At 69.6% G+C, this 26642-nt stretch overlaps 1 protein-coding gene across 5 annotated transcripts; it reads left to right on the top strand.

Annotated features, from left to right (window-relative positions):
- The first annotated feature begins 3442 nt into the window (after positions 1–3442).
- BRD3 (bromodomain containing 3) lies at positions 3443–25778 on the top strand. Of its 5 annotated transcripts, none has more exons than XM_070058820.2 (12): positions 3443–3509; positions 11799–12124; positions 12669–12806; positions 13854–14001; positions 14500–14714; positions 15867–16238; positions 17977–18105; positions 19109–19300; positions 19815–20044; positions 22630–22922; positions 23473–23601; positions 23957–25778. In XM_070058820.2, exons 2-12 carry the CDS (start codon positions 11915–11917, stop codon positions 24070–24072), a joined length of 2172 nt encoding a protein of 723 aa, XP_069914921.1. In that variant the 5' UTR covers positions 3443–3509; positions 11799–11914; the 3' UTR covers positions 24073–25778. The 5 variants fall into 5 exon arrangements, with proteins under 5 accessions (XP_069914921.1, XP_069914913.1, XP_069914925.1 ...); XM_070058812.2 differs by having other exon boundaries at positions 3454–4060; XM_070058824.2 differs by lacking the exon at positions 3443–3509 and adding an exon at positions 3924–4060 and having other exon boundaries at positions 13908–14001.
- The last annotated feature ends 864 nt before the right edge of the window (positions 25779–26642 follow it).

The raw sequence follows: 26642 nt of genomic DNA, 5'->3' as shown, positions 1-26642 counted from the left end.
GTGCAGTGGGCTGTGAGATCTGACTGTGCACTGTGGGCTGTGAGGTCTGACTGTGCACCGTGGGCTGTGAGGTCTGTGCACTGTGGGCTGTGAGGTCTAACTATGTGCAGTGGGCTGTGCAGTCTGACTGTGCGCAGTGGGCTGTGAGGTCTGTGCACTGTGGGCTGTGAGATCTGCACACTGTGGGCTGTGGGCTGTGAGGTCTGTGCACTGTGGGCTGTGAGGTCTGACTGTGCACTGTGGGCTGTGAGGTCTGACTGTGCACCGTGGGCTGTGAGGTCTGTGCACTGTGGGCTGTGAGGTCTGCACACTGTGGGCTGTGAGGTCTGACTGTGCACTGTGAGCTGTGAGGTCTGACTGTGCGCAGTGGGCTGTGAGGTCCGACTGTACACCATGGGCTGTGAGTCTGTGCACTGTGGGCTGTGAGGTCTGACTGTGCACTGTGGGCTGTCAGGCTCTGCACTTAAGCCAACAACAGTCCAACACACACACAAAGGGACAGCAGTGGCCGCGGAAGGGAAGCAGAAACTCAGCCGACCAGCCCCCAGAGGGCACGGTGGCAGCAGCCTGGAACCGATGCCCTGACCGCCCAGGACCCGGAGCTGAGGAGAGCGGACCAGGAGCACAGTGGGCGTGAACCAAGACTGGGAAGTGGCCGAGAGAGCCAAGGGACAAAGGGCCAGAGGGGGCTTGTGGGGGAGAGGAGTGGATCAACAAGTCGATCGGCCTTCAGCTGGGCTGACCAAGGACGTGAAACCAGAGAGTGCTCCTGCCGCCAGCAGGAAGGGCTGTGTGGGGTGGCGGTGGCCCCTCGGGACAGGGCGGGCAGTATCAGAATGCCAGGAGCAAGGACGTGCCAACAAACCCGGCGACCAGACGAGACCGATGAGTCCCCAGGAACACCGCACTGCCAAAACCACAAAACCTGGGTACGCCGGCAACAGGCGAAGGGCTTGAAGCTCTGGTCAAAAACCTCCCTGGGGCGGATGCCGTGGCGCGGTGGGTAAAGCTGCCGTCTGCAGTGCCAGCATCCCACACGGGCACCGGTTCGAGTCCTGGCGGCTTCACTGCCCATCCAGCTCCCTGCTAGTGCTCCCAGGAAGGCAGCGGGAGATGGCCCAGGTCCTTGGGCCCCTGCACCCACGTGGGAGACCTGGATGGAGTTCCCGGCTCCTGGCATTGGCCTGGCCCAGTCCACTTGGGAAGTGAACCAGTGGATGGAAGATCTCTGTCTATCTCTCCACCCCACTCTGTAATTCTGCCTTTCAAATAAGGTGTTCTTTATTTAGAAATGTATTTGTTTTAAAAGGCAGAGTTACCGAGAGAGAGAAAGAGAGAGAGAGAGAGAGAGGGAGAGAGAGAGGCCTTCCAGATATTACATCACTCCTCAAATGACCGCAATGGGATATTGGACCAGGCTGAAACTGGGAGCCTGAAACTCCATCCGGGTCTCCCACGTGGGTGCAGGGCCCAGGCACTTGGGCCGTCTTCTGCCACCTTCCCAGGTGCATCAGCAGGAGCTGGATTGGAAGTGGAGTGGCCAGGACTCAAACCGGCACTCATGGGGGATGCCGGCATCACAGGTGGCAGCTTAACCCAGCGTGCCACAGCAGCAGCCCCAATAAAATAAATCTTTAATAAAAAAAAAAGTTGTGGCTGGCCGGCGCCGCGGCTCACTAGGCTAATCCTCCGCCTGCGGCGCCGGCACACCGGGTTCTAGTCCCGGTTGGGGTGCCGGATTCTGTCCCGGTTGCCCCTCTTCCAGGCCAGCCCTCTGCTGTGGCCAGGGAGTGCAGTGGAGGATGGCCCAAGTGCTTGGGCCCTGCACCCCATGGGAGACCAGGAAAAGCACCTGGCTCCTGGCTCCTGCCATCAGATAAGCGCGGTGCGCCGGCCGCAGTGCTCTGGCCGCAGCGGCCATTGGAGGGTGAACCAACGGCAAAAGGAAGACCTTTCTCTCTGTCTCTCTCTCTCACTGTCCACTCTGCCTGTCAAAAAAAAAAAAAAAAAAAAAAAGTTGCGGCTGGGGCCGGCGCTGTGGCACAGCAGGGTAAGGCTCCGACCTGCGGTCCCAGCATCCCATATGGGTGCCAGTTCAAGTCCCGGCTGCTCCACTTCCGATCCAGCTCCCTGCTCTGGCCTGGGACAGCAGTGGAAGATGCCCAGGTCCTTGGGCCCCTGCATGGGCATGGGAGACCAGAAAGAAGCTCCTGGCTCCTGGCTTCAGACTGGCACAGCTCTGACCATTGTGGCCATCTGGGGAGTGAACCAGCAGATGGAAGACCTCTCTCTCTGTCTCTGCCTCTCTCTGTAACTCTTTCAAATAAATAAATCTTAAAAAAAAAAAAAAAATAGTTGAGGCCCTCGGCAGGTTGACTGCAGCCTGGGGCCCCTGCCCCCCGCCGCCCGCAGGTCCCCGCAGGGAGGGGCCTCTGGCAGTGGGCACAGGGCCTGAGTCGCTCTCTCTGCAGGAGCTGGTGGGAATGGACACCACGTGGGCACGGGAGAGGAGGGCTCCTGCCACTGGCTGGGCCGTCTCCGCGCGCCACTGGAGGCGGGGGGAGGGCAGCAGGGTTGTGGGCATCCCGCGCAGGCGTGTACTGCCCCAGGCCCTCTGAGCTGCAGACCTGGTGCGGGGGGCTTCTGCTTCGAGCTCAGGAGGGGCGTGGCGGGGTGGCCCATCCTGAGGTCCAGGGCGCTCGCAGCGGGCGTCCGAAGGGAAGGGGCCCAGCCGGAAGCCGGGATCACTTGGGGCTGGGACGCGGTCCGGCAGCGGCTGCGGCTCCGGGGGTCTCTGAGGGTTCCTGCTCCCTTCCCTGCCCTCCTGAGCCCGAGGGGCTGCCCCGTGCAGGGTGGGCAGGCACAGCCCCCCCGCAGCCGGCCCTGGGGCGCGAGAGGCTCCGGGACTTGGGGACCTTCGGCTCCTCGCCCGGGACGGCTTTTCCAAGTTCTGGGGCTTCAGGGTCCCGGTTCGCCCTGACCGGCGTGAGCCCGGGTCGGGACACCTGGCCTGGCTGTGTGGCCAGGCGAACGCGCTCTAGGGCGCCGGCCCTCGTCCTGAGAATATCGCTAAGTCCCCATCTGAAATAAACTCGGGGTCCCCGGCGCTCGGGAAGGCTGTGGGGACCCCGGGGAGAGCCCTGCCCGCCCTCTTCTCGGCGCTTTTTTTTTGTGGGGGGGGTCTGGCAGGGAAAGGGTCGCGCGCCCCTGTCCTGGACTCTCGGGCCGGGCCCCTGGTCACCGCCATCCCGTCCCTCGCTGGCAACGGGGAAACTGAGGCCGGGGGCGTCAAGGTCTCGGTGGGGACACCCCGCGTGCCTCGCCAGCTCCGCGCCCCAGCCACCGACTCCCCGGAGCGCGGGCCCGGGGCCGAGGGGCGCGGCCGAGCGCGGCTCCTCCCCGGGCGGGGCCGCCCCGCGCGCGCGCGACGCCCCGCCCCCGCCCCGCGCGCGCGCCCCCGCCAGGCTCATTAGGCGCGCGGTTTGTTTACAAACACGGGCTCCCGGCAGGTGCGCCGCCGGGGTGCAGCCGGGGTTCGAGGGCGGCCCGCGCGGGCTCGGGGTCGCCCGGGGCCGGGGCCGGGGGCGCTGGCCGCGCTCCCAGCTCCTCCACGCACCCCCCCAACCGGGGGGCACCGGGAAACTCTCCCGCGGGCGCACGTCCGCCGCGCGGGAAGGGGAGGCCCGCGCGGCCCGGGCCCGGGGGGCGGGGGGCGGGCGCCCGGGTTCCCCCAGCGCCGCCGCGCCCGGGCGGGCGCCCCCGGCCCCGCCCCCGCGCGCCCCCCGGGCCGGGCCCGCTCGCGGCCGGGTCGGCGGGGCGGGGGCTGGCGGGGCGGGGCGCGGCGCCGGCGGGGCCGGGACATGTAGTCCGCGCGCCGCGGCCTCCCCTGGGCAGCCCCGGCGCGGGCCCGGCCGCGGACTACGACTCCCGCCAGGCGCCGCGGCGCAGCGCATGAGCCCTGCTCGGCTCGGGCGCGTCTATTCTGCTGCCGGGGCCGGCGAGCCAAAGAGGAGCCGGCCGCGCGGGCCGGGAGGGACGGCGCCGCAGCCGCCGAGGCCAAGTACGCCTTTCTCTCGCTTCCTTGCGCGCGCGGGGCGGCGGGCAGCGCGGGCGGCGGCGGCGGCGGGCCGGGCGGGGGGCGCGGCCCCGAGCGCCCCGCGCAGGCCGTGGCGCGTCCGAGGCCGCCGGGCGCCTGGGGCCGCCGCCGCCGCCTTCTTTGTGCGCGGCCACGATGCAACAAAGCGCGGCGGCGCGGGCCGCGCTCCCTCGCGCCCCCCTCCCCCGGCCGCCTCCGGCCCGGGCTCGGGGGCGTCGCCGCGGCCGGGGCGCGCAGCCCGGAGTTGGCACGGCCCGCGCGCCGCGCGCCAGCCCGGCCTCCGCGCGCCCTCCACGGAAGGGATTTTTCCCCCCTTCCCTCTGCCCGCCATCTTTTGGAGAGGAATCCGGGGAGACGCGGAGGGGAAGGTGCGCGCCGGCGCCACGTTCCCCGCGCCCGGAGAGCGGCGGGGCGCGGGGTGGGGGGGGCCGGGCCCGGGCTGCGTGGCCTGGGGGGCGGCCGCCTCGCAGAGTTTGGGGCCTCCGTGAGTTGCTAGGTTTCCGCAGCCCCGCCAGGAGCGGCCCCCAGCTGCTGTTTTGAAACCAGCCCGAAAAGCGCTTAGTGCGGGCGAGGCCAAGCGGCAGCGGCGGGAGCGCCGTTCCTGCCTCCCGCGCGGCGTGGGCAGCGGAGTGACCACGGGTTACCCGTCCGGGGAACACTCGCATCTCGTACACGCGCGTGGCCCCGGTGGGCGGCTGGAGCCAAGCCGGGACTCGGGGAAGCGGCCCCTCCCCTCTCTCCACCAGTTGCGCCGGGGCCGGGGCCGGGACGGAGGCCTTGGGCGCGGGGGGCGCAGGCCGGGGCCTGGCCCCGTCTGAGCTGTGGGTGCCCTCGGCGCGCGCGGGGTCCTGCTCTCAACTGCAGGCTTTGGCGCTCAGGGGCGCGTGGCGCGTTCCCCGCCGCGTCGCGCCGGGTTATTGTCTGGAAAGTTAACGGAGAGGCGGTGCCTTGTGCGGCCGCTGGGGGGGGGGGGACTCGAGGAATCGCCCCCGCCCCGTGTCCTCCCCTCTCCCGAGCGAGGACGGGGGCGGGGGGTGGACGCAGCTCCGCGTTCGCCCCGTGGCCTGTCGCTCTTTCTTTAAAATGGAGATTGTTCTGAGCCCCTGGGTCGGCTCCCAGCAGATCCTGGAACCTGTGCAAGTTGGCTACGCGGCTCTCCGGGGGGCAAATAAAGACCCAGACCCTGCACCCGCTCCTGGTCGGGGCCCTGACGTGTGCGGGGCGTGGGGGGGGGTGTTAGCTGGACAGGGGAGGCACCGGCCTGGCGGCGAGGGGCGGTGCAGGCCAGGGGCGAGGGCGTTTCTCTCTGACCTTCCTGCTCACCCGCCCCTGGGGTCTGGAGAGGCTGCCCCGGAGACCCCATCCGCTGCGCCCCCGGGCCGGGTGGGAGGAGGGATTTCCAGAGTTGCCCTGCGTTTGGGAAGCAGAGTTCTTGCTCACGCCCGCCTGGGAAGGGGGAGCCAGACGGGTAAATACCGTTCCCGCCAGCCCGCGCCCGCGGAAAGTGAAAGTGGGGGTGTGGGGAGGCGCTCAGCCGCTCCTCCGGGCTGGCGGGATGCCCGCCCCTGACCCTGCGCCCCAGGCAGGCCGGCGGTGGCCACTTCCTGGTGCCTGGTGGCAGCGCGTCCCCCTGGGGCCCAAGTGGAGTTCTTGGAGCGAGGCCCTAACAGCTGCATGGCGTCCATCTGCCTCTCTGTCCGTCCGCGGTGGGCCCAGTGCGCGTTCAGGGCAGGGTGTGTGCGGGGGTGGGGCTCCCGGCCTGAGGCCCCTGGGGGAAAGCAGCTGGCTCAGCTGAGTGGCCGGAGCTGGTAGCAGCAGGGCCCCCACCTCCTGCTTGGTGATCCCCTGGGATTTTGGACCGAGCTGCCCCTGGCTTCTGCAGGTGACGCGGGGGCACGGGGCAGGACTCCTCTGTCCACGGTCGGTAGTGGGGTCTCTGGGCGCCCGCCGGCAGGACCTGGGGTCTCCCTGCCCCCGGCTGGCCCTGTGAGTCGCTGTTCCGCCCAGCCCAGCAGGGGGCAGCAGCAGGGGCTGCCCCACCTGAGATGCCACAGGGCCCTTTCTGAGGGAGGGCGGGTGTCTGGGTGTCTGCGTGCAGGGTCTGTTTCAGGCCTCCGGCCGCCTCGCTGGAGCGTGTGGTCTTGGGAGCGGGCTGGGGGCCTGTGTGTGCGGCCAGAGGCGCTGGGCTCGGCGCCTGCCCTTGCTACTCCTTCCCGGGGTCCCCGGCACCTGGCCCTTGCGGCACTGGCAGAGGTGGTCGGGAGGTGACCAAGGGTTTGCTGCCAGCTGCAAGGGGTCTCCCTGGGGGGTCCAGGTCACAGGGACCACCCTTGTGAGGAGGGGCCTCCTGGTAAAGACCAGGCGTGTGGCGTAGTGACCGGTCTGTCCGTGGCGGGGCTGGGGGCTGGGGCAGGGGTGCTGCCTGGGGGCCACTCACCTCATCGGCTTGCCTTCCAGAGCCAGCTGGCTGGCCATGGGGGCTGGGCACGAGGCAGGTGTGGAGGTGTGGCTTGGTGGGCTCTGGACTTGGGGACAGGCTGGGTCTGTGTCCAGCTGGACCACGGACTGGGCAAGCCCTGGCCTCTGGGCTGCTGCTGTTCCTCTCGGGCCCCGGGCCTCACTTTCCATCTGTTAAATGGGATGATGGGGCCAGCAGAAGGGAGGGACCTGCGGGCACAGCTCTGGGGTCAAACAGCTGGCGGTGGGGGTGGGGTCTGTCCTGCTGCTGACGCACCTGGGTCGGGTGTTGAGTGGACAGCGGCTACAGGGACCGTACGCTGGCCAAGCAGCTGGGTGATGGGGGGGCGAGTCAGGTCCGCCCCCCGGGGTCCCAGGTCCTGCCTGGGAGGTGTGACTGCCTCCCCATCACAGGGGGCAGGGCTGAGTTGAGGCCGTGCCCGGCGTGGTCTGGGCCCAGTGCCTGGTGCTGGATTCTGTGTCCAGGGGGAGTTGGCGGCACACGGGCGCTCCGAGCCTTGTGAGGCTGAGGCCTACCTCGTGCTGAGAGCCCCCTCCCGAGGTGGGGCTCTGCCGTGCCAGGCCCCTGGGCAGAGGTCGTTTGTCCTGGCTTTGGGGTAGTTTTGTGTGTTTTCTGTTTGTCTTGGGGGTGGAGGGGTGTGGCCAGCTGCAGCGGGGTTTGGGGGTCACGTGAAGGCTGACCCCCCTGCTGGAGAGGCGGGCTCCCCAGTGGGAGAAATGCAGCCATGGAGTCAGTCTGGGTTTGGGTCCAGCCTGGGGGTCCCTGAGGGACCTCCGTGCTGGGCCTCGGGACAGCCGCCAGGCCCAGGGATGGCTGCAGGCTGGGGTCCCTGCTTGAGCCGGGTGCTGGCCCTACGTGTCCCAGCAACCAGGCCGGGGGTGCCTGCCTGGGAGCGGCCGCAGAGGCGAGGGAGGCAGCGTGCAGGGCTGTGGGCCCACGCGGCCTCACCCCTTCCTGGGCCGCCTGGAGGCCCCGACCCCCGGTTCCTCCCTGGGTCCACGGGAGGAAGCAGTTGGCTCCGTCCGTCACTGGAGCCGGCCCTGCCCCTGCGGATCTGATTTCCGCAGGCCTGGGGGCTGGCCGAGTGGCCGCTGGTCGCCATGTGGGCCGTGGGGGCCTCCTCCACCGTCTGGGGCCGGGCGCCGGGGCTCAGCCTGGGTCTCTTCCCGGGACCCCGATTCCCGGTCTGCCGGAGCTGACCGCGGCGGCGGGCACGGCGGTGAGTGGGCGAGGGTCGGGGTGGCCCTGTTCAGGCCCTGCGCGGGCTCCTTCTCCTGGGCAGCCTCATGCCTGGTGGCCCTTCCTCGGGGAGATGGGGCAGTGGGGGGGCCCCTGAGGCCATGGCAGGGGACTCCCCTCCCCCATCACAGGGCGACTTCCCGGAAGCCCCCTTCTGCTGGTGGGGCCGGTGGGGCTGCCTGGGCCCCCCTGAGGCTGGGACGCCCTCCCCACCTCCCCCTGCACCACGAGGTCGGCCTCCAGGGCAGCGTGGCCACCCCTGCAGGGTCGCTGCTCTCCGGCGCCCCCTCCTCTCAGATCCCGAATGCGCCCAGCTCGGAGCCTCCTGGTGCCCTTGTGTCCGACCTTCGGCTGTCCCTGTGGCTGGGAGGGCCTCGCCCCTCCCCACACCGGCCGGGGCTGCCTTTCACGCCGGACGCTGGGCCCCGGCCCTGGGACCGGGCCAGCCTGGAGTGCCCCCGCCGGCCCCTTGCTGCTCCGGCCCAGGCCCCAGGGCTGCGGAGGCCGGAGGGGTCGCATGAGGCTGCTGCTGACTCCTTGGTGGGGGGGGGGGGTTCCTGTGTCGGGGGCTGCTCAGACCCCCACCTCCCCCGCGTTTGTCCTGACCCCTGAGGGCCCTGGCCGTGGGGTCCTGACTGGCGACCGCTCCAGCCTGGGCCCTCTCGGAGACCTCGGCCGAGCCCGGCGGGGACTTCGTGGTTACCGGGGTTTCCGCTCCCGGTGGTTTCGGATCCTCTCGTGCCGAAGGCGGCTGTCTCCTCGCTCTTCACCGCATCGGCACAGGCGGCCCCTGCCGGTGTGGGCCCCACGGCGTGGGTTCCGTGGCCAGCCCACTGCTGTGCAGAGGCCTGGAGAGGTGGCCCCAGGGAGGGGCTTGGAGCCTCAGCCCCTGTGCCCAGCTGGGTGCAGCCTCCCCCAGGGCGGCTGGCGCGAGAGGCAGAGGGCAGGGAGGGTGCCTGTAGGCTGCGTACCGCGTGCGGGGAGACGCTGCTCCGTGTTTCACACACGTGCCCGGACTCGTGGCCGGCATCGGCGTCTGTGAGCCCTGAACCCGCTGAGTTAGGGCCCCTCTACTCCTGAAAAGCAGACCCCTCCGGCCGCGTCTCGGATCCGGGGCTGCAGGTGGCTGTGTCTGCACTTGAGGTCTGGGGGAGGGGTCTCACCACCCCCTGCTTCTGCCTGGTCCCCGGCCATCACAGTTTGAGCCCCTGGCTTTCCAGCCGTGCTCAGGGACGTGGCTCACGGCGTCCGTGGGGTCTCCCCTGAGCGGAGGTGGAGCTGGAGGCACCGTGCGTGAGCCCCCATGCCAGCCCCCAGGGGAGCAGTTCAGGCCAGTCCTGTCCACCCGGCCCCTGCCCGTGCTCACCCCACAGCCGCATTCCGTTCCCGGCACTTTGAGTGCAAATCTGTAAACGGTCTCAGAAACTCTAACCCGTCCCGAGACCCACCCTGATTCCAGAGCTGGGCCACACCCTCCTCGCCGCTTCCAGCCTGAGCCGGGCCCGCCCCGTGTCTGTCCGGCTCTGCCTCAAATCCCGTGCGCCGCCTGTCCCCCGGCAGGTGGGGAGCACCCCACGTTTCCCCTCGTGTCTCCTGCATTGTAGAATGGAGCCCCCCAGGAGCCAGCCCCAGCCGGCAGCAGCCTGCTTTGTCCCAGGACACCGAACTTGGCTGGACAGGGGCGGGGGGCGTGGCGGGGGCGGCTGGGAAAGGCCCTCCCTGGTGTGGGTGTTGGTGTCTGGCTGGGGTGGGCTGTGCAGGAGAGGTTCCCGCTCTGGCCCCGTGAGATCCTGGGCAGGGGGCACTCAGTGGCCGGCCGCACTCGCTGCCCTGCGGAGCGAGGGGTCTCCCTCGTCCAGACACAGCTGTCATGTGCGTGCACTTTTCTGGGTGCTGGGGGGGAGGGGGGCCCTGTGGGTGCCATGGGTCTCCTCGCTCCCTAGGCTCCTCGACCCCCCCCCGCCGCTGCAGCCCCTCCCAGGTGACCGCAGGGCCTCCCGCCTAGCCGGGGGTGCCTGTGCTTGTGTCCACCTCTGACCGTTGGCTAAGGCGTCCCTGTGGGAGCGGAGCCGTGGCTGCGGGTGGGTGCGTGGCCGTGCCTGTGTGCGGCACACGTGGGGAAGATGACGTAAACGCCACTGGCTGGGGAGCCGGGCTCCCTGGCGTGGCTGTCTCCAGGCCCGGCTGCCCATGTCTGTCCTTGGGCCGCCGGGCCCGGGAGGGAGGCGGCGGGTCAGGTGTGCTGGTGTCAGGGGCCACGCCCTGTTTGGAACCTGCACGGCGACATCTGCCTGGCTGCTGATTTTCTTTTTTTTTGACAGGCAGTTAGAGAGAGAGACAGAGAGAAAGGTCTTCCTTTTCCCTTGGTTCACCCCCCAAATGGCTGCCACGGCCGGCGCTGCACCGATCCAAAGCCAGGAGCCAGGTGCTTCTCCTGGTCTCCCATGGGGTGCAGGGCCCAAGCACTAGGGCCATCCTCCACTGCACTCCCTGGCCACAGCAGAGAGCTGGCCTGGAGGAGGGGCAACCGGGACTAGAACCCGGGGTGCCGGCGCCGCAAGGCGGGGGATTAGCCTAGTGAGCCGCGGCGCCGGCCGGCTGCTGATTTTCAAGGGGCAACGGCGGCGCCCTCGTGGGTCCCACACTGGTCCGTGACCGCGCATCCCCGCGCTCTGAGGAGGCTGGCCCAGCACCGTGCGCAGCGTCTGGGGTCCCTGGGCCCAGAAGTGTGTCAGGCATGGGGCCTCCCGGGGGAGCTGGTGAGTCAGGGACTGATGTCTGCCGGCGGCCTGAGCCCCCGGGTGGGGCAGGGCTGGGGGCTGCTCTGCTGCCCACCTCCCGGTGGGGAGGGAGTTCTGGGAGGCCTTGGGAGGGGCACGTGAGGCGCCCAGGCTGACACCAGGGAGCATCCTTTGGATGAAGGGCGGCCGCAGGCTTGCTGGCCGAAGCCTTTCCCGCCCTGAGCTGGGCCAGGAGCGGGTGGACCTGTGGGCAGCAGGCAGCTCTGGTGGTGGCGCAGGGAAGGGAGGGGGCTGTGGTATAAATGCACCCCCGGGGGCAGATTCCAGGGCCCAGCCCGCGTTCTCTGGGCCTCTGTGTTGTTGGCGTGAGCCAGCCCCTCTGCGCTGATCCATGGGGAGCCCTGGGCCCCGACTGGCCTAGACGGTGGACATGTGCACAGAGAAGGCTGGGTGGTGGCAGAGCCCGCAGGTGGGGTGGGCCGCCCAGCTGTCCTGGCGGCCTTTCCCGGCAGAGGGGGAACCAGGTCCCACACAGCGCCACGCAGCCCCCACCTCCGACCGGGACGTGGCTGTGGGTGTGGGGTGCCCCGCTGCCCCCACTGCTGCCCGCTGCTCCTGGGGCTCTGGGGTCATCCCGGTGTTTCCAGGGACCTGCCGGGCAGCGGTGGCCGCCGTCACGGGCAGGCCAGGCCGGAGGAGGACCACCGTAGCCCTGGTTCGCTCCCCAGGAGGCGGAGGAGTCGGGCCAGCATGGTCCCTGCTGCCCCCTCTTGCTGTCCTGATTGGCCGAGGGCTGGGCCGCCATCACAAACCCCAGAGCCGGATCTCCCGGTTACGTTGGAATCTCGTGCCCGCAGTCTCGCGCAGAAGGCACTGTGCCGACCGGGTCTGCACCCCGGGTTCGCGATTCGTCTGCTTGTCTGCCCGTCTCGGCCCTCTTGGGTGCTGGTTGTCGCTCTCCAAGCGTGCGTCCCTGTGAAGGTTGCCACGGCCAGGAGCGAAGGGACCAGCAGGAGGGAGTCGCGCCTGACCAGAGGGTGGGCGGTGGGCCCGGAGAGCCGAGCCCCTGCTCGTCCGACCCCCGCCGCTCACTCTGTACCCCTGCCCGGGAGCAGGGGACTCGTGCTCGGCGACCCCCCACCGCTCTGCGGGGGGGGCATCGCCCCGTGACAGGTGAGCTGGTGGAACCCAGCAGGCGGCCGGGGGGTGACGGCCCCTCTGAGCCGTCCCTCGTCCCCTGCAGGTGTTGCCTGGTTGGGCCCGGAAATGGGACGTCGAGCCTCCTTGGGGAGCGTAGACGCAGCCAGGGCCCCTGCACGCCGCCGCTGCTGTGGCAGGAAGTGAGCCAGCTGCCGAAGGATGTCCACCACGGCGGTCGCCCCCCCGGGGATCCCAGCGGCCCCGGGCCCTGTGAACCCCCCCCCGCCAGAGGTCTCCAACCCCAGCAAGCCGGGCCGCAAGACCAACCAGCTGCAGTACATGCAGAACGTGGTGGTGAAGACGCTCTGGAAGCACCAGTTTGCCTGGCCCTTCTACCAGCCCGTGGACGCCATCAAGCTGAACCTGCCGGTGAGTGCTCAGCCGCCCTGGGCTCGGTGAGGGCGGCGCCCACGCCCAGGGTGGCCCACGGGGGCGGGGACAGGGCCTTCGGGGGTGTGGCCGAGCGGAGGGCAGCTGGTCCCCAGGTGCAGGGTGTGGGAGTCCATGTACCTCCAGGCTGGGCGGGGTGAGGGCTCTCGGAGCTGTGTCCACCCGGCTGAGCCCTGGCCGGGGCCGAGCGTCCCACAGGGTGACCGGCAGCCTGCCCGAGGCGGCCGCTTGACATCGGACAGTGTCAGTGCAGCCCGTCTTCAGGCGCGTGCTGGGTTTTGACCTGAACCCGAGTGGAGAAACCCTGAGCGTTAGAAGTGTGGGTGGCCCAGCTCAGGCTGTGGACGCCCTGGCGGGTCCTCCAGCAGCTGGCCCGCCGCCTCCACGGCTCCTCCTCCTCCTCCTCCTCGTGGGGCTCCCCCGGTGGGCCCCCCACGTGGTGCCTGGCGTGCGGCCGCTGCCTGGGGAGAGGAGGGGGGTTGGTTCTGTGGGGCGCTGGTGACGCCCTGGAAACGCCTCTCAGGACTATCACAAGATCATCAAGAACCCGATGGACATGGGCACCATCAGGAAGAGGCTGGAGAACAGCTACTACTGGAGCGCCAGCGAGTGCATGCAGGACTTCAACACCATGTTCACCAACTGCTACATCTACAACAAGGTGAGGCCGGGGGGCGCCGCGGCTGCAGCGGGGGGAGCACACAGTGCCGCAGCTGCAGCAGGGGAGGGGGGGTCACACAGTGCCTCGGTTACAGCAGGGGAGGGGGGTCACACAGTGCCTCGTTACAGCAGGGGAGGGGGGGTCACACACTGCTACAGTGACAGCAGGGGAGGGGGGTCACACACTGCTACAGTGACAGCGAGGGGAGGGGGGTCACACACTGCTACAGTGACAGCAGGGGGGTCACACACTGCTACAGTGACAGCAGGGGAGGGGGGTCACACACTGCTACAGTGACAGCAGGGGAGGGGGGTCACACAGTGCTACAGTGACAGCAGGGGAGGGGGTCACACAGTGCTACAGTGACAGCAGGGGAGGGGGGGTCACACAGTGCCTCGGTTACAGCAGGGGAGGGGGGTCACACACTGCTACAGTGACAGCGAGGGGAGGGGGGTCACACACTGCTACAGTGACAGCAGGGGAGGGGGGTCACACACTGCTACAGTGACAGCAGGGGAGGGGGGTCACACACTGCTACAGTGACAGCAGGGGAGGGGGGGTCACACACTGCTACAGTGACAGCGAGGGGAGGGGGGTCACACAGTGCTACAGTGACAGCAGGGGAGGGGGTCACACACTGCTACAGTTACAGCAGGGGGGGTCACACACTGCTACAGTGACAGCAGGGGAGGGGGGTCACACACTGCTACAGTGACAGCGAGGGGAGCGGGTGGGCTCTCAGCTGCCCGTGTGCGGCCGAGCTCCCCAGAGGCTCTGTGGCGCCCTTGCTCCACTCGGGAGTCTGAAAGAAACAGGTGTGGGTTCACGGGTGCGGGAGGCGGCGGGCGGCTTCAGTGGTGGGGGTGCTGTGCGCCACCCCCCCCCCGCAGAAGCGGCAGCGGCAGCGGGAACTCTGGGCTGCGGGGAGGCCCTGTGCTTCTCCCCGAGGCCCGGGGAAGGCTGGTTTCGCTCCGCACGCTCCGAGCGGGCCGCCTGGGCCCTGCGGCGTCCTCTGCCGACGTGTGACCCGGCCTTCTGTGTCTTCAGCCCACAGATGACATAGTGCTGATGGCCCAAGCCTTAGAGAAAATCTTTCTGCAGAAGGTGGCCCAGATGCCCCAGGAGGAGGTCGAGTTACTGCCCCCCGCCCCCAAGGGCAAAGGCCGGAAGCCCGCTGCGGGAGCCCCGAGCGCAGGTACAGGGGAGGCGGGCGGGCCGGGCCTGAGCCCCCGTCCCGAGCCTCGCCAGCAGCTTCCCCCGCCTTGGCGAGCCCGCCAGGTGCCTGACTCGGCTGCGCGTGGCATGGGGGCCCAGGAGGGTGCTGGGGCCGACCCTGTGGGAAGAGCCCGTGTCCCCGGCCCCAAGGCCTGAGAGCCCTGGCGTGGGAGCCCGGGAGGCAGATGCGTGTGTCCACGGCCCAGTGGCACAGCCCACCCCCGGCCGTCTGTGCTGGACATGAGATGGGCAGTTAACAAAGAGAGTCCGTGGGGCCCCAGGCCGTGAGGCTGGCTGTCGCCTCCTGGTCTGCATCCACTCATCTCTGGCCATGGGCCGGGCCGGGCCCTGCCCTCGGTATGCGGGACTGGGGGCCCGGGAGGGACAGGCTGCTCTGGCCGGCAGCTTGGCCCCTCACACCTCGCCCCTGGTAGAGCCTGCCAGTGACCCCTCCCCCCGCCCCACCCCTGTCTTGAAGGTACGCACCAGGTGGCGGCCGTCTCCTCCGTCTCCCCAGCAGCCCCCTTCCAGAACGTGCCCCCCACCGTCTCCCAGACGCCCGTCATTGCTGCCACCCCCGTCCCAACCATCACAGCGAACGTCACGTCGGTCCCCGTCCCCCCGGCTGCTGCCCCCCCTCCTCCCGCGACACCCATCGTCCCCGTGGTCCCTCCCACGCCGCCCGTCGTCAAGGTGAGCATCGCCGGGGGTGGCCGTGTGCCGAGGTTGGTTTGGGGGTCCTGGGTCCCGAGAGGTGGGGGGTAGGCTCTGCTGCAGCCGCCCTCCCAGCGCCGGCCCCTGGGAGAGGGTCTCGCCGTGCCCCTCGAGGTCGGCCTGTTGGCTGCAGACACGGAGCAGAGCCCAAGGCTGGGGCGCTGCAGGTCATACAGCTGGGGAGGGCTGGGCTGAACTTGAACTTCTCGGGCTCAGTGGGGAAGCTGTGAGCAGGAAGTCCCGCCCCCGGGGGGCCCTGCCAGGCTCCCGCGTCTTGTCTTCAGTTTGATCCTCACAGCAGCCCTCGGGCAGGCAGCGCCCGCCCCATCGTCCAGGTGTGGAAGCGGGCGCTCAGAGGGCGTGAGTGGTTCTCCCAGGGGAACGCCGCCCCCCTGCTCCCCCGGGGTCCGCGCTGCTCCCGGCTCGCACTGTGGCGTCCTGCGGGCGCCTGTTGAGTGTCTGGGGAGCCGGCTCACGTGCCTGCCCGTCTGAGGGCCAAGACCTGGCATGGCTGACTCGTGAAGCCGCTGGCCCCAGCCTGGGAGCCCGGGGCTCCCGCTGGCTGGCCGTGTGCCCACGCTCAGGTGCACAGGAGCCCTGCCCAGGGGCCCACCGCCCTGAGTGCCCCCTCAGTTTGCGCCTGGCGCGGCCCCAACACCCCTGCCCCCCGCACACACCCCTAAGGCTTGGGTCTCTCCGTGCCTGAGACCAGCCCCAGGGGCTCCCCTGGACCCATGGCAGCACGAGCCGCCAACTTCCTGGTCTCCATCCCGCTGTGGCCTGCCCCGCTTGTGTTTGTCCTCGGAGTGCCGGCTTCAGCCCTCGTCCGCTCTCAGAGCAGGGAATTCCCGCCCTGGTCTGGCCCGGCCTGGGGGGCCGGGAACTGCATGTGGCCCTTCACGCGGCTCCGGGCTGCAGCGCGTGGTCCAGCCCCGGCGCCCGTGCTGGGGGAGGGCAGGTTTCACAGGAGCCCGGGCCGCCAGCCGTGGGACCTGGGAACAGCGACGCGGCCCCCTGAGCCTCCGTGTCCCACACCGCGGGCCGTGCACGGGGTCGCCAGGCTCGGGCTCGGCAGGTGCTTCTCCCAGCCGGCCCCTGCTCCCGCGCTCACCCGTGGTTTCGCCCTTTCAGAAGAAGGGCGTGAAGCGGAAAGCGGACACGACCACTCCCACGACCTCGGCCATCACCGCCAGCCGGAGCGAGTCGCCCCCGCCGCTGTCCGAGCCCAAGCAGGCCAAGGCGGTGGGGCGGCGGGAGAGCGGGGGCCGCCCCATCAAGCCGCCCAGGAAGGACCTGGAGGACGGCGAGGTGCCGCAGCACGCCGGCAAGCGGGGCAAGCTGTCCGAGCACCTGCGCCACTGTGACAGCATCCTGAAGGAGATGCTGTCCAAGAAGCACGCGGCCTACGCCTGGCCCTTCTACAAGCCCGTGGACGCCGAGGCGCTGGAGCTGCACGACTACCACGACATCATCAAGCACCCCATGGACCTCAGCACCGTCAAAGTGCGCCCGCCTCGCCGGGGGGCGGGGCGGGGGCGGGGTCACGGGCGAGCGGGGCGCTGACGGCACGCACCTGCTTCCCGGCGCCCGCCTCGCTGGGGGGGCGGGGGGGGTGTCACGGGCGAGCGGGGCGCTGACGCCACGCACCTGCTTCCCTGCGCCCGCCTCGCTGGGGGGGCGGGGGGGGTCACGGGCGAGCGGGGCGCTGACGTCACGCACCTGCTTCCCTGCGCCCGCCTCGCTGGGGGGGCGGGGGGGGGTCACGGGCGAGCGGGGCGCTGACGCCACGCACCTGCTCTCCCCTGCTCTCCGGTGCCCGCCCGCCCTCGCGCTGGGGAGGGGCGGGGTCGCAGGCGAGCCTGCCTACCTGCCCTCTCACTGGAGGCCCGGCCCCGGCCATGGCTGGGGAGGGGCAGGGGCGGGGTCGCAGGCAAGCCGGGGGTGCTGACGTCACACACCTGCTTCCCGGCGCCCGGCCCGAAGCCCTTGAGGTGCCGGCTTGGCAGGAGCCTCCCTGTGGCCCTGGACGTGGCTGCCGCAGCAGAGAGGACAGTGGGGTGGCCACGGGGAGGCCTGGCTTCTGGCCGCCACCCGGGCGGCAGCAGGCCCTGGAGGGGCGGAGCTGAGGCCCTGCGGCCAGCCCTCCCTGTCTGCAGGGACTCCCTGTCAGCTCCGAGCAGAGACAGCAAGCGGGGTCTACCCTGGGCTCCCACCCGGCACCCCTGCCCTCCAGGGAGAGCCCGGGCCCACTGGCCTGTGGGGCACATGTAGCCTGCCCCCCGCCCCCCATCATTTCCCGTGTGGGTCCGGGGCCCGCAGAGGCCGGTCCTGGTCACTCAGCCTCTTCCGATGAGTGGCGTCTCTCTGCTGGGCTGACCCTGGGCGTCAGGTGCCTGGTGGTCTGGCCGGGGCCCGCCTGGGGTGAGGAACCTGAGCACTGGGGCGTGCAGCCTCTGGAAGCTTCCGGAAGCCTCCGGGCCCGCCCCCGAGGCCTGGGGGTGTGCGTTTCTGGGGTGTCGGGCCCGGCCTGGGGTTCCGCCAAATCCCATTTTGGTCAGAGGCTCTGCTTAGCTCCTGAAACCTTAGGGAGTCGGCTCTGTTTTGCCGGGAACCCGCCGTCTCCGTCACGGCCTGGGCAGGCGCGAGGGGCACGCAGGGGCCCCCGCCGCTGCGGGTGTGGACGGACCTCGGGCAGCGTTAGGGGTGGCATCCCTGCATGCCTCCTGGTAGATTCTGAAGATGCAGCACTCAGGGGAGATCGCGGGGGCCCGCCAGTGTCCCCCAGCCTCAGAACCCGCAGGCTGCCCTGCACCCACGTGCCAGTCCCTCCCCGCCAGGCCTGGGGGCCATGTGGGTCACGTCCCCAGCCTCCCCCCTCCCCAAGGACCGCCTGCCTGGCCCTTGTCCCCTGCGGTCGGAGGCTGCTGGCTCCGGCTGGGCCCTGGGACATGGTGGTGTCCTGCGGGACACGCGAGGCCCGATGTCACCCACAGACAAGCAGCCTCCTGGATTCCGGGGTGCGCGGGGCGGGGCCGGTGGCAGCCGCAGGGCCTGGTGCTCTTCCTGGCCAGTGCCTCATTCCCCGGCCGGGGCGGAGCGTGCGCTTCTGCAGCCCAGACCCCCGCCCCGCTAGGGCCGCTGGGAGCCGGGGCCTGGCTGGCCAGCGAGCAGGGGCCGCCCGCGGGCCGGTTCCGGCCGGAGCCCGCCGGGCTGCTCACACCGTCGCCCGTGTGTGTTGCAGAGGAAGATGGACAGCCGCGAGTACCCGGACGCACAGGGCTTCGCCGCCGACGTCCGCTTGATGTTCTCCAACTGTTACAAGTACAACCCTCCGGACCACGAGGTGGTGGCCATGGCCAGGAAGCTACAGGTAACGCAGGCCGCGCAGGCCGAGAGAGCAGCGAGGGGCCGTGCCAGGGCGCCTGGGGGACACAGGCACCTCCCGTCCACTCGGCTCGGCGTCCCTGCGAGAGCAGGCTCGTGGGGCCAGGGAGCACCCCTCCCCCAAGCCGGCTGCGCTGTGCCACTGCAGGGGGACTCTCCCGTGGCCGGCAGCTGTGGCGTCACGTGACACGTGGGGCTTTCTGCTCTGTGACGACAGAGAAACGGGTGCACTGAGAACCTGAACACTCGGCCGCCCCAAAGAAGGCGCGGCGTCCGGGTCTGGGCTTGGGCACGGGGACGCTGGGCGCAGGCACACGGATCTCACTGTGTGTGTGCACACATGCGTGCGTGACCGTGTGTACATGTGTGGTCTGTGCACACACATACGTGACTGCACATGTGTGCGTGACCGTGTGCGCATGTATGCGTGGCCGTGTGTGCACGCGTGCGTGTCTGCCGCCGTCTGGGTGCTGTGCGGGTCAGCACCCGGGATTCCGCCGCGGACCTTGTTATGAGGGACCCTGCAGGTCTTCCGCGCGCGTTTTTCTTTTCTGTATTTGGAAGTCGGAGTCAGAGGGTTGTTTCCGTGTCTGACCGCCAGCATCGTCCAGGGGCCTCCCCCTTGGACGGAAGAGGAAGCCGCGCGGCGCCATGCCCCGCTTCGGGCCGTCTGCTGCCCCCAGGACCTGAGCGTCCTGCCCCAGGAGGCCCCCACACCTGCCCCGCTGGTCCCTCTGGGCTTCCTCCCGCACGCGGGCGCTGTGGAGGGCCCCTCACCGCAGGGCCGGCCGGCACCTAGAGGGCGCCCGCAGAGCCCGAGTCACCCCGGCCTTGGTCAGCGGATTCGCTGCTCTGGGGCCCAGTCTGTTCGGCCGGGTGGCTGCGGGGGCGGGGTCCGGCGGCTCCCCCTCCCCCAGCTGCAGCCCCACGGTGGGAGCTGTGGGGCGGGGGCCGGGCCCGGGGTCCTCAGCGGCCCGGTCTTCCCCCAGGACGTCTTCGAGATGAGGTTCGCCAAGATGCCGGATGAGCCCGCCGAGACGCCGGCGCTGCCGGCCCCCGCGGCGCCCGTGGTGAGCAAGGGCGCCGAGAGCAGCCGCAGCAGCGAGGAGACCTCCTCGGACTCGGGCAGCTCGGACTCCGAGGAGGAGCGGGCCACCAGGCTGGCCGAGCTGCAGGAGCAGGTGAGGCGCGGGGGCACCGCCCCGGGGATCCCCGGGCATGGCGGGGGGCGCGCACATGGTGGGCGGGCACGCGGTGAGTGGTGGGCTGTGGGCGCGCACGCGGGGCCCTGCGGGGCCGCCCCGGGGATCCCCGAGAAGGGGCGGTGGGCGTGCATGCGGGGCGGGGGTGGGCGCGTGCACGTGGGGCCCTGCGGGGGCCGCCCCGGGTATCCCCGGGCACAGGCGGTGGGCAGTGGGCGCGCACGTGGTAGGCACACACGCGGTGGGCAGTGGGTGGTGGGCTGTGGGCGCGCACGCGGTGGGTGGTGGGCATGCGGTGGGTGGTGGGCGGTGGTCACGCGCACGCGGTGGGTGGTGGGCGGGGGGCGCGCACGCGGTGGGCACGTACGCGGTGGGTGGTGCGCGGTGGGCGCGCACGCGGTGGGCGATGGGCACGCGGTGGGTGGTGGGCGGGGGGCGCGCGCACGCGGGGCCCTCCCGGGGCCGCCCCCGTTCACCACCCACCCTCTCGCAGCTGAAGGCCGTGCACGAGCAGCTGGCCGCCCTGTCCCAGGCGCCCGTGAACAAACCAAAGAAGAAGAAGGAGAAGAAGGAGAAGGAGAGGAAGAGGAAGGACAGGGACAAGGACAAACACAGGGCCAAGGCCGAGGAGGACAAGAAGGCCAAAGCGGCGCCGCCCGCCAAGCAGGCCCCACAGAAGAAGGCGCCCGCCAAGAAGGCCAACAGCACCGCGGCGGCCGGCAGGTGCGCGCCGCGGCTGGGGGGCCTGCGAGTGCCCGTGGTGGGGGGCGGGGTAGCTGGAGGGGCTGGGGAGGCCCTGGGGTGGGGAGGGGCGGCTGTAGGGCCTGTGAGCACCCGTGGGCCCGGCCTCCGCCCTGAGTGCTGACCTCTGCGCCTTGGCGCTCTGGAGAGGTTTCCCTGACCTGGGCCGCTGGCCGCCGACCTCCCTGGGGCCCGGGCACCTGTTTCTGCTCGGGCAGGGGCAAGGGCAGGTGCCCTGGCGGATGGCCTGTCTGGGCCGTCCCGGCTTCTTAGGCGGGCTTTGCCGTGCGCTGGGTGCTGCCCCGGTCACCCAGCACCGCGGGTGCCCAGGGCTGTTGGTGAGCGGCTGGCCTGGCCACATGGGGCCTCAGGTCCCTGAGAGCCAGGAATCGCAGGCACGGGCCGCGGAGGCCGGGAGAGGGCGGCCTGGGGGCCGGGGTCCATGCTGGTGGGCTCCTTGAGGTGGTCTGTGGTGCTGCTCTGAGCACACGGGCGGGGAGTCGCGTCCTGGCCGGTGTGGTGAGCCGGGGAGGGGCAGGAGCGGGGGAGCTGTGTGCACGCAGCTGTGGGGACAGTGGGGATGGAGCCAGGGTTCTGACGGCTCTGGGGGCTGGCGTGGGTGGGCCTTGGTGGGTACAGGTGGGAGGAGGAAGGCGTGGTTGGGAGCCGGTCTGGGGCCGGCTGTTGATGGAGCGGTGAGCGCAAGGGCCAGGTGGCTGCCGCCTGCCTCTGGCTGGCTTTGGCTGGTTCTCCCAAATGTGTGGGGGTGGGGGGATAATACCCCGGAGCCTGGGACCCTTCAGAGTGCCGGGAGGCGCCCTGTCTTGCTTCTCCGGGTGCGTTTGTGGATTGGGTGTCCGTGCCCGGGCAGCCTGCTGGGCCCACGGCTCTGGCTGTGGGAGGTCTTCGGTGTGACCCCCGCTGTCCTGACGGTGAGCCGTGGTGGCGTGGCGCTGGCCGGCCCCCGTCGGTGGGGGCGGGTGCTGCTCTCCTGCTGCCGGCGGCCTGTGGCTTTCTCTCGGTGACTCCGGTGCTGCCCAGTCGATCTTGCAGAGGGCCGGCGTCTCACCGTTGGTTTTCTGTTTTCTCGTTCGTTCCTTTCTGGCCTTCTTACCTCCGCTTGCTTGTTTTAGGCGTGCTTTGATCTTTTTTTAGCTTTTAAGGTAGAAGCGTACAAAGCGTACATTACTGGCTTGAGGCCTTTTTTTTTTTTTTTTTTTTTTAACATTTATTTGAGACGCATGGCTGCAGAGGGAAGCAGAGAGAGAGAGAGAGAGAAGGGGAGGTTGGTCTTCCAACCGCTGGTTCACTCCCCAGATGGCCACAACGGCCAGAGCTGCGTCGATCTGAAGCCAGGAGCCAGGAGCCTCCTCTGGGTCTCCCACACGGGTGCAGGGGCCAAGGACTTGGGCCATCTTCTAGTGCTTTCCCAGGCCACGGCAGAGAGCTGGATCAGAAGTGGAGCAGCTGGGACTCGAACCGGCGCCCGTATGGGATGCCTGCGCTGCAGGTGGTGGCTTTACCTGCTGTGCCACAGCGCCGGCCCCGAGACTAATAAACGCACTTAGTGCTGTAAGTTTTCACCTGAGCTTGCGTTGGTGCAGCCAGTTTTGATTTGTTGTGACTTCATTTTCCTGTATTTCAAAATATTTTCTAACTTGGCTTTGATTCCCTCCTTCGACCCCAGTGGGTCATCTGGCATTGTGGTGTTCAGTTGCAGAATTGAGGGGGGGGGGGTAACTGGTTCCTGGTCTCCGGTCGAATCCCTTCAGGGCGAGAGGGATCTGGGGGCGTGTGCGCTCTGCTGGTCCCCGGGGGAATGACATGCATGTTGGTGTGGGCGGATCCCCGGGACCCAGACGGGAACGGGCATCGCTTGAGCCGCTGCCTCCTGCCGACCCGGTCACCCAGGGAGTTCCTGCCCCGCAGACGCGGGTTTTTCTGTTTCCCTTCCGTGTCAAGTGTCGCCTGGTGCATCGCGAAGCCCGGTCTTCGGGTGCGCACGCCTCAGGACGGGGGCGTCTCCCTGGCCGTGTGTGCTGAGCCCCCGTTTTCCCCGCGGCCCCTGTTCCCATCGGCTTTGTCGGAAGTGAATCGGGCGCTGCGTCTCCTCCCCTCCTGCCGCGTTCCCCGCCCGGCTCATGGCACGGTTCAGCACGTTCGGTCCAGTGACGTTCAGCATAATTGCCGCCGTGTAGGGGGTCCTACCGCTGTGAAAGGGGTCCCGCCGCCGTGAAGGGGGTCCCGCCGCCGCCATGATGGGGGTCCCGCTGCCGTGATGGGGGTCCCGCTGCCGTGATGGGGGTCCCGCCGCCGCCGTGATGGGGGTCCCGCCGCCGCGTCAGGGGTCCCGCCGCCGTGATGGGGGTCCCGCCGCCGTGTCCTGTTTTCTGTCCGTCCCCACGCTGCCCTTCTGCTGCCTCCGTTCGGGGGACGTGAGCTCGGCGTCGGCTCTCGCCTGCGGAGTCTGAGACGCGGCGTCAGCCTGTGGCAGCCGGCAAGACCCCGGGGAGGGCGCTGCTTCGGGAGGAGGCCCGACGCCCTGTTGCCCGTGTCCCCCGCCCCAGACAGCCGAAGAAAGGCGGCAAGCAGGCGTCGGCGTCCTACGACTCGGAGGAGGAGGAGGAGGGCCTGCCCATGAGCTACGACGAGAAGCGGCAGCTGAGCCTGGACATCAACCGGCTGCCGGGGGAGAAGCTGGGCCGCGTGGTGCACATCATCCAGTCCCGGGAGCCCTCGCTGCGCGACTCCAACCCCGATGAGATCGAGATCGACTTCGAGACGCTGAAGCCCACCACGCTGCGGGAGCTGGAGCGCTACGTCAAGTCCTGCCTGCAGCGGAAGCAGCGGAAGCCGCTGTGTGAGTCGCCCCCCCCCAGGGCCCCGCCGGGCCCTTCTGTGCCGAGCCCTCCCCGGGCCGGCGTGGGCGCCGGCTGCTTCCCCCAGCCCCCTGTCCCCGAGTTGGTGATCTGGCTGCCTGGGCCTGAGTCCCGCGCGGGAGGGCGGGCAGCCCCGGCCGTCCAGGGCTTGCTGGGGCCGCCCAGCGCGCCCCTCCCCTCTGGCTCTGAAAGGGGCGGCCTCCTCCTCTTGGACAGCCCGTCTGGCCCATGGGAGGTCACGGTGGACTTGGATGTGGTCACAGGGGATGGAGGCCAAGCTCCAGGACCGCGGCAGCCTCGTGGCTCAGCGTGGGGAGGGATCTGCCGGCTGACCCTTGCCCCCGCCGCACCTGCTGCTGGTGGAGCCGGAGTGGCCCTGTCCCGCTCGGGGCTCCCGTGAGGGGCGGAGACGCGGCCTCGCACCTGATGAGGGCCGCGTGGGGGCGGGGTTCTGCGTCCGTCTCTGCATGGGGCGGCCGGCCTGGCCCTGCCGGTGCACCGGCCCAGCCTGTGTCGTCCGTCCACCCTCAGCGGGCAGCGGGAAGAAGCAGGCGGCCAAGTCCAAGGAGGAGCTGGCGCAGGAGAAGGAGAGGGAGCTGGAGCGGCGGCTGCAGGACGTGCGCGGGCAGCTGAGCGGCGGCAAGAAGCCGGCCAGGAAAGGTACCGCGGCGGGAGGGCCTGGCCGCGTGCGTGCCCGCGCGTGCCCGCGGGTGAGACCTCGGCTCCCTCTCTGGGGCGCCGGGTTCCAGAGCAGCATGGACAGGTGCCCCCGGGCGGGCGGGCGTCTGTGACCACGCCTCCCGCCGCGCCCAGCTGTGGCCGGGCAGGGGCCGCCGCGCCCACTGCGTGTGCCGCCGGGGTCTTCAGCTTGGGGGAGCAGCCTGACCGCCCGGGGCAGGCCCTGGGCTCCCCGTAGGGTTAGCGCCTGCGGGCTTCCGGGGCACACGGGAGGGGGCTGCCCTGCGCCGTCGGTGAGCACCTGTCCCCCCCCCCCCCCCCCCCGTGTCGCCCGCAGAGAAGTCCGGCTCGGCGCCCCCGGGGGGCCCCTCCCGGCTCAGCAGCAGCAGCTCCTCGGAGTCGGGGAGCAGCAGTTCCAGCGGCTCGAGCTCCGACAGCAGCGACTCGGAGTGAGGACGCGGCCCTCCGAGACCCCGCCCGTCCCCTCTGTGGTCAATATACTACTTCTGTTCATGGCGTGCAGGCTTGATTCTCAGTGTTACGGTATCTTCCAGTCCCGCGTGGACAGGCCCGCGGGCGGTGCTCCCGCGGGAGCCTCGGCTCCAGGGGACGGCGTGAACTCTGCACGGACCGCGTGGAGAGGACGCCCGCCGCCGCCGCCCTGTAACCATAGACATGGCGCGGGCGCGCGCCGGAGGACCCCGCGCCCGCCGCCGGGAGCTCACGCCGGGCGCCGCCGTGGCTGCGTTTGGAAGCTGATGGCTTTGCAAACCGGTGCTGTCTCTGCCGCGCGGGCCGGGCGCGGGCCCCTGTCGGCCGCCGGCAGCCGGGCGCACCTGCTCCTGGGCCGCCGGCCCCGCCCCCAGCAGCGAGGGCGGGGCGGCTGCGTGCGCGGCGAGCGTGCGGGTTTCCAGACACTGAAACTTTTTACCTCAACTTAAAGAAGATTTAAGAGAAAAAAAGAAAAAAGACTTTTTTTGTAAGGCTCAGCAATTTTCTACACGAGTCCAGCCCCGTTGTGTCCCCAGCCGGTCAGCTCGCAGCCGCCGCCGGAGCCGCGTCCCCGGTTCTATGTATATATAAATACTTTATTTATTAACATCATTGGTCATTTTTAAAAAAGAAAAAAAGAAAAAAAAAAAAAAAGAAAGAAACGCACGCGCCAGGAAGGCGTGGGGGCCGCGGGCCTGGCGGGGCGGCGGGGGCGGCGGGGCCCCCTCCAGGTGCTAGTGCCTGCTCCGGCCGCCGGCTCCGCCTCGCGGCTCGTCATGGGTGGGCCTGGCGGCGCGGAGCTACAGCACATTCTGGTTTTTTATTTTTTGTCTGTTTTGTATTCCCTCCTGGTCTCCCCGGGTCTGTTTTTCAAGGAAATCAGTTTAGGGCACCCCCTCCTCCCCCCACCCCCCAGTTATATAAACTTTGTAATCTGAGAGAGAAAATGTATAGTAAAGCTGTCTCGATTTGTAACTTGCGATTGTAAAGATAATAATAATAATAATATACAGAGTTTAACGGAAGGTGACGCTTGATCCTGTTTCTCCCGAGGCCGCCCTGGTCGGGGCCCCTCCCTGTGCGTGGGAGCCCCCCCCCCCCGCAGTCGTGATGGGCGCAGCGGCAGTGGGTGGCGCCGCCTGGAGGGGCAGGGCCGCAGGGTCCCCGGCCGCGCGGGACACCTGTGAGTTCTGTCCCTAAGGAGAATGTAAATGGATTTTACAAGCCCGGTTTTAAAGTTACCCTTGGTTCTCAAAGGTATTTTCTGAGCAGATCTGTGATGGAAACGTAGACTGTGACTAAGGACTCGCGCAGGCCGGGAGGGGTCTGGGGAGGTGCCCCCCCGGGGGGGCCAAGGCCCCCAGTGCTGCGCGGGGCGGGGTGGCAGTGCGTTTGTTCCTGGGCCGGGGCCTGGGGGGTTCCCGGCGCTCCCGGGAGTTTGTTTTGTATTGAAGATGTTCCTCTCTGTGCGGCGTGCATGCAAGCTGACCTGCCCCGCCCGCCCCGCCCGGCCGCGTCCGCCCAGCTGTAGCGCGTCCTCGGCACACTGGCCGCGGCCCGGCGGGACGAGTGCTGGGGCGGGTCCTTTGATGTTTCTGCTAATCCTGACCCTTCTCCTGGGCGTTTGTTTGGTTTTCATAATAAAAAGAAAAGGAAAAAAAACAAAACCAGAAGGCTGCGTGTGTGCGTGTGTGCGTGTGTGCGCGGTGCAGCCCGGCAGGGGTGGGGCTGCGGGACGCCCTGTGGCCGAGGGGTCGGCCAGTGCTGCTGCCCGTGGCTGCGGGGCGGCACCAGGATTCAGGGGCCCTCGCTTCCTGCCTCCCCCCCAGTTCCTCACCGACGGACGGGGCTCCCCTCGCCCGGCCCCGGCTGGCACTGTCCCCCCTTTCTCCACCCTGTCCCACACCTGACACGGGTCCCCCTCTGCCAAACCGCCCAGAGCCGGCCTCAGGCTCGAGGCGCAGCCCCTGGCTGCCGCCCCCAGCGCCGCCTCCCGAGTGTCACCATAGCTGTTGGTGCTGGGCCTGGGAGACGTGGGGGCCCGGAGCCAGGTCCAAGGACAAGTGCACCCCACTCAGGACTGGGCCGGCCGCCTCCAGGACAGATGGCGTCCTGCTAAGCCGCTTGGGGCCAGCTGGCGGCCGTGTGACGCCGTGTGAGGCACCCAGATGGGCGAGGGGCACTGGCACCCTCACCTCGCAGACTCAGCCTGGCCCCGAGCGCCGGCTCCCGGACAGCGAGGGCCAGATCGGAGGGGGTCCTGGCTCAGCAGGCGGCGGCCGCAGACCAGGCCTCTGGCAGGACCCTGGGCATCTGGGCATGTGGTCTGCTCCAGCAGGGCCACTCCGGGACGTTTGCTCCCGAACTGGGACAGCGAGGACGGCCATGTGCAGGGCTGCCGTGGGCAAGGCCCAGTGCCCACCGCTGGGCTCCCAGGAGAGCCGCCCCGCACCGATGCTGGTGGGGAGGGCGCGTTGGCCTTGCTTTTGGCATTTCTGGGGGGGATTGAGCCGAGTCAGATGGGGGTGTCG

This window comes from Oryctolagus cuniculus, chromosome 1 (genome assembly GCF_051225735.1).
Source record: "Oryctolagus cuniculus isolate XC-2025 breed Fujian yellow rabbit chromosome 1, ASM5122573v1, whole genome shotgun sequence".
Lineage (NCBI taxonomy): Eukaryota > Metazoa > Chordata > Mammalia > Lagomorpha > Leporidae > Oryctolagus > Oryctolagus cuniculus.
Note: the sequence above shows the minus strand (reverse complement) of the source record. Positions and strands in the feature narration are given on the sequence as shown.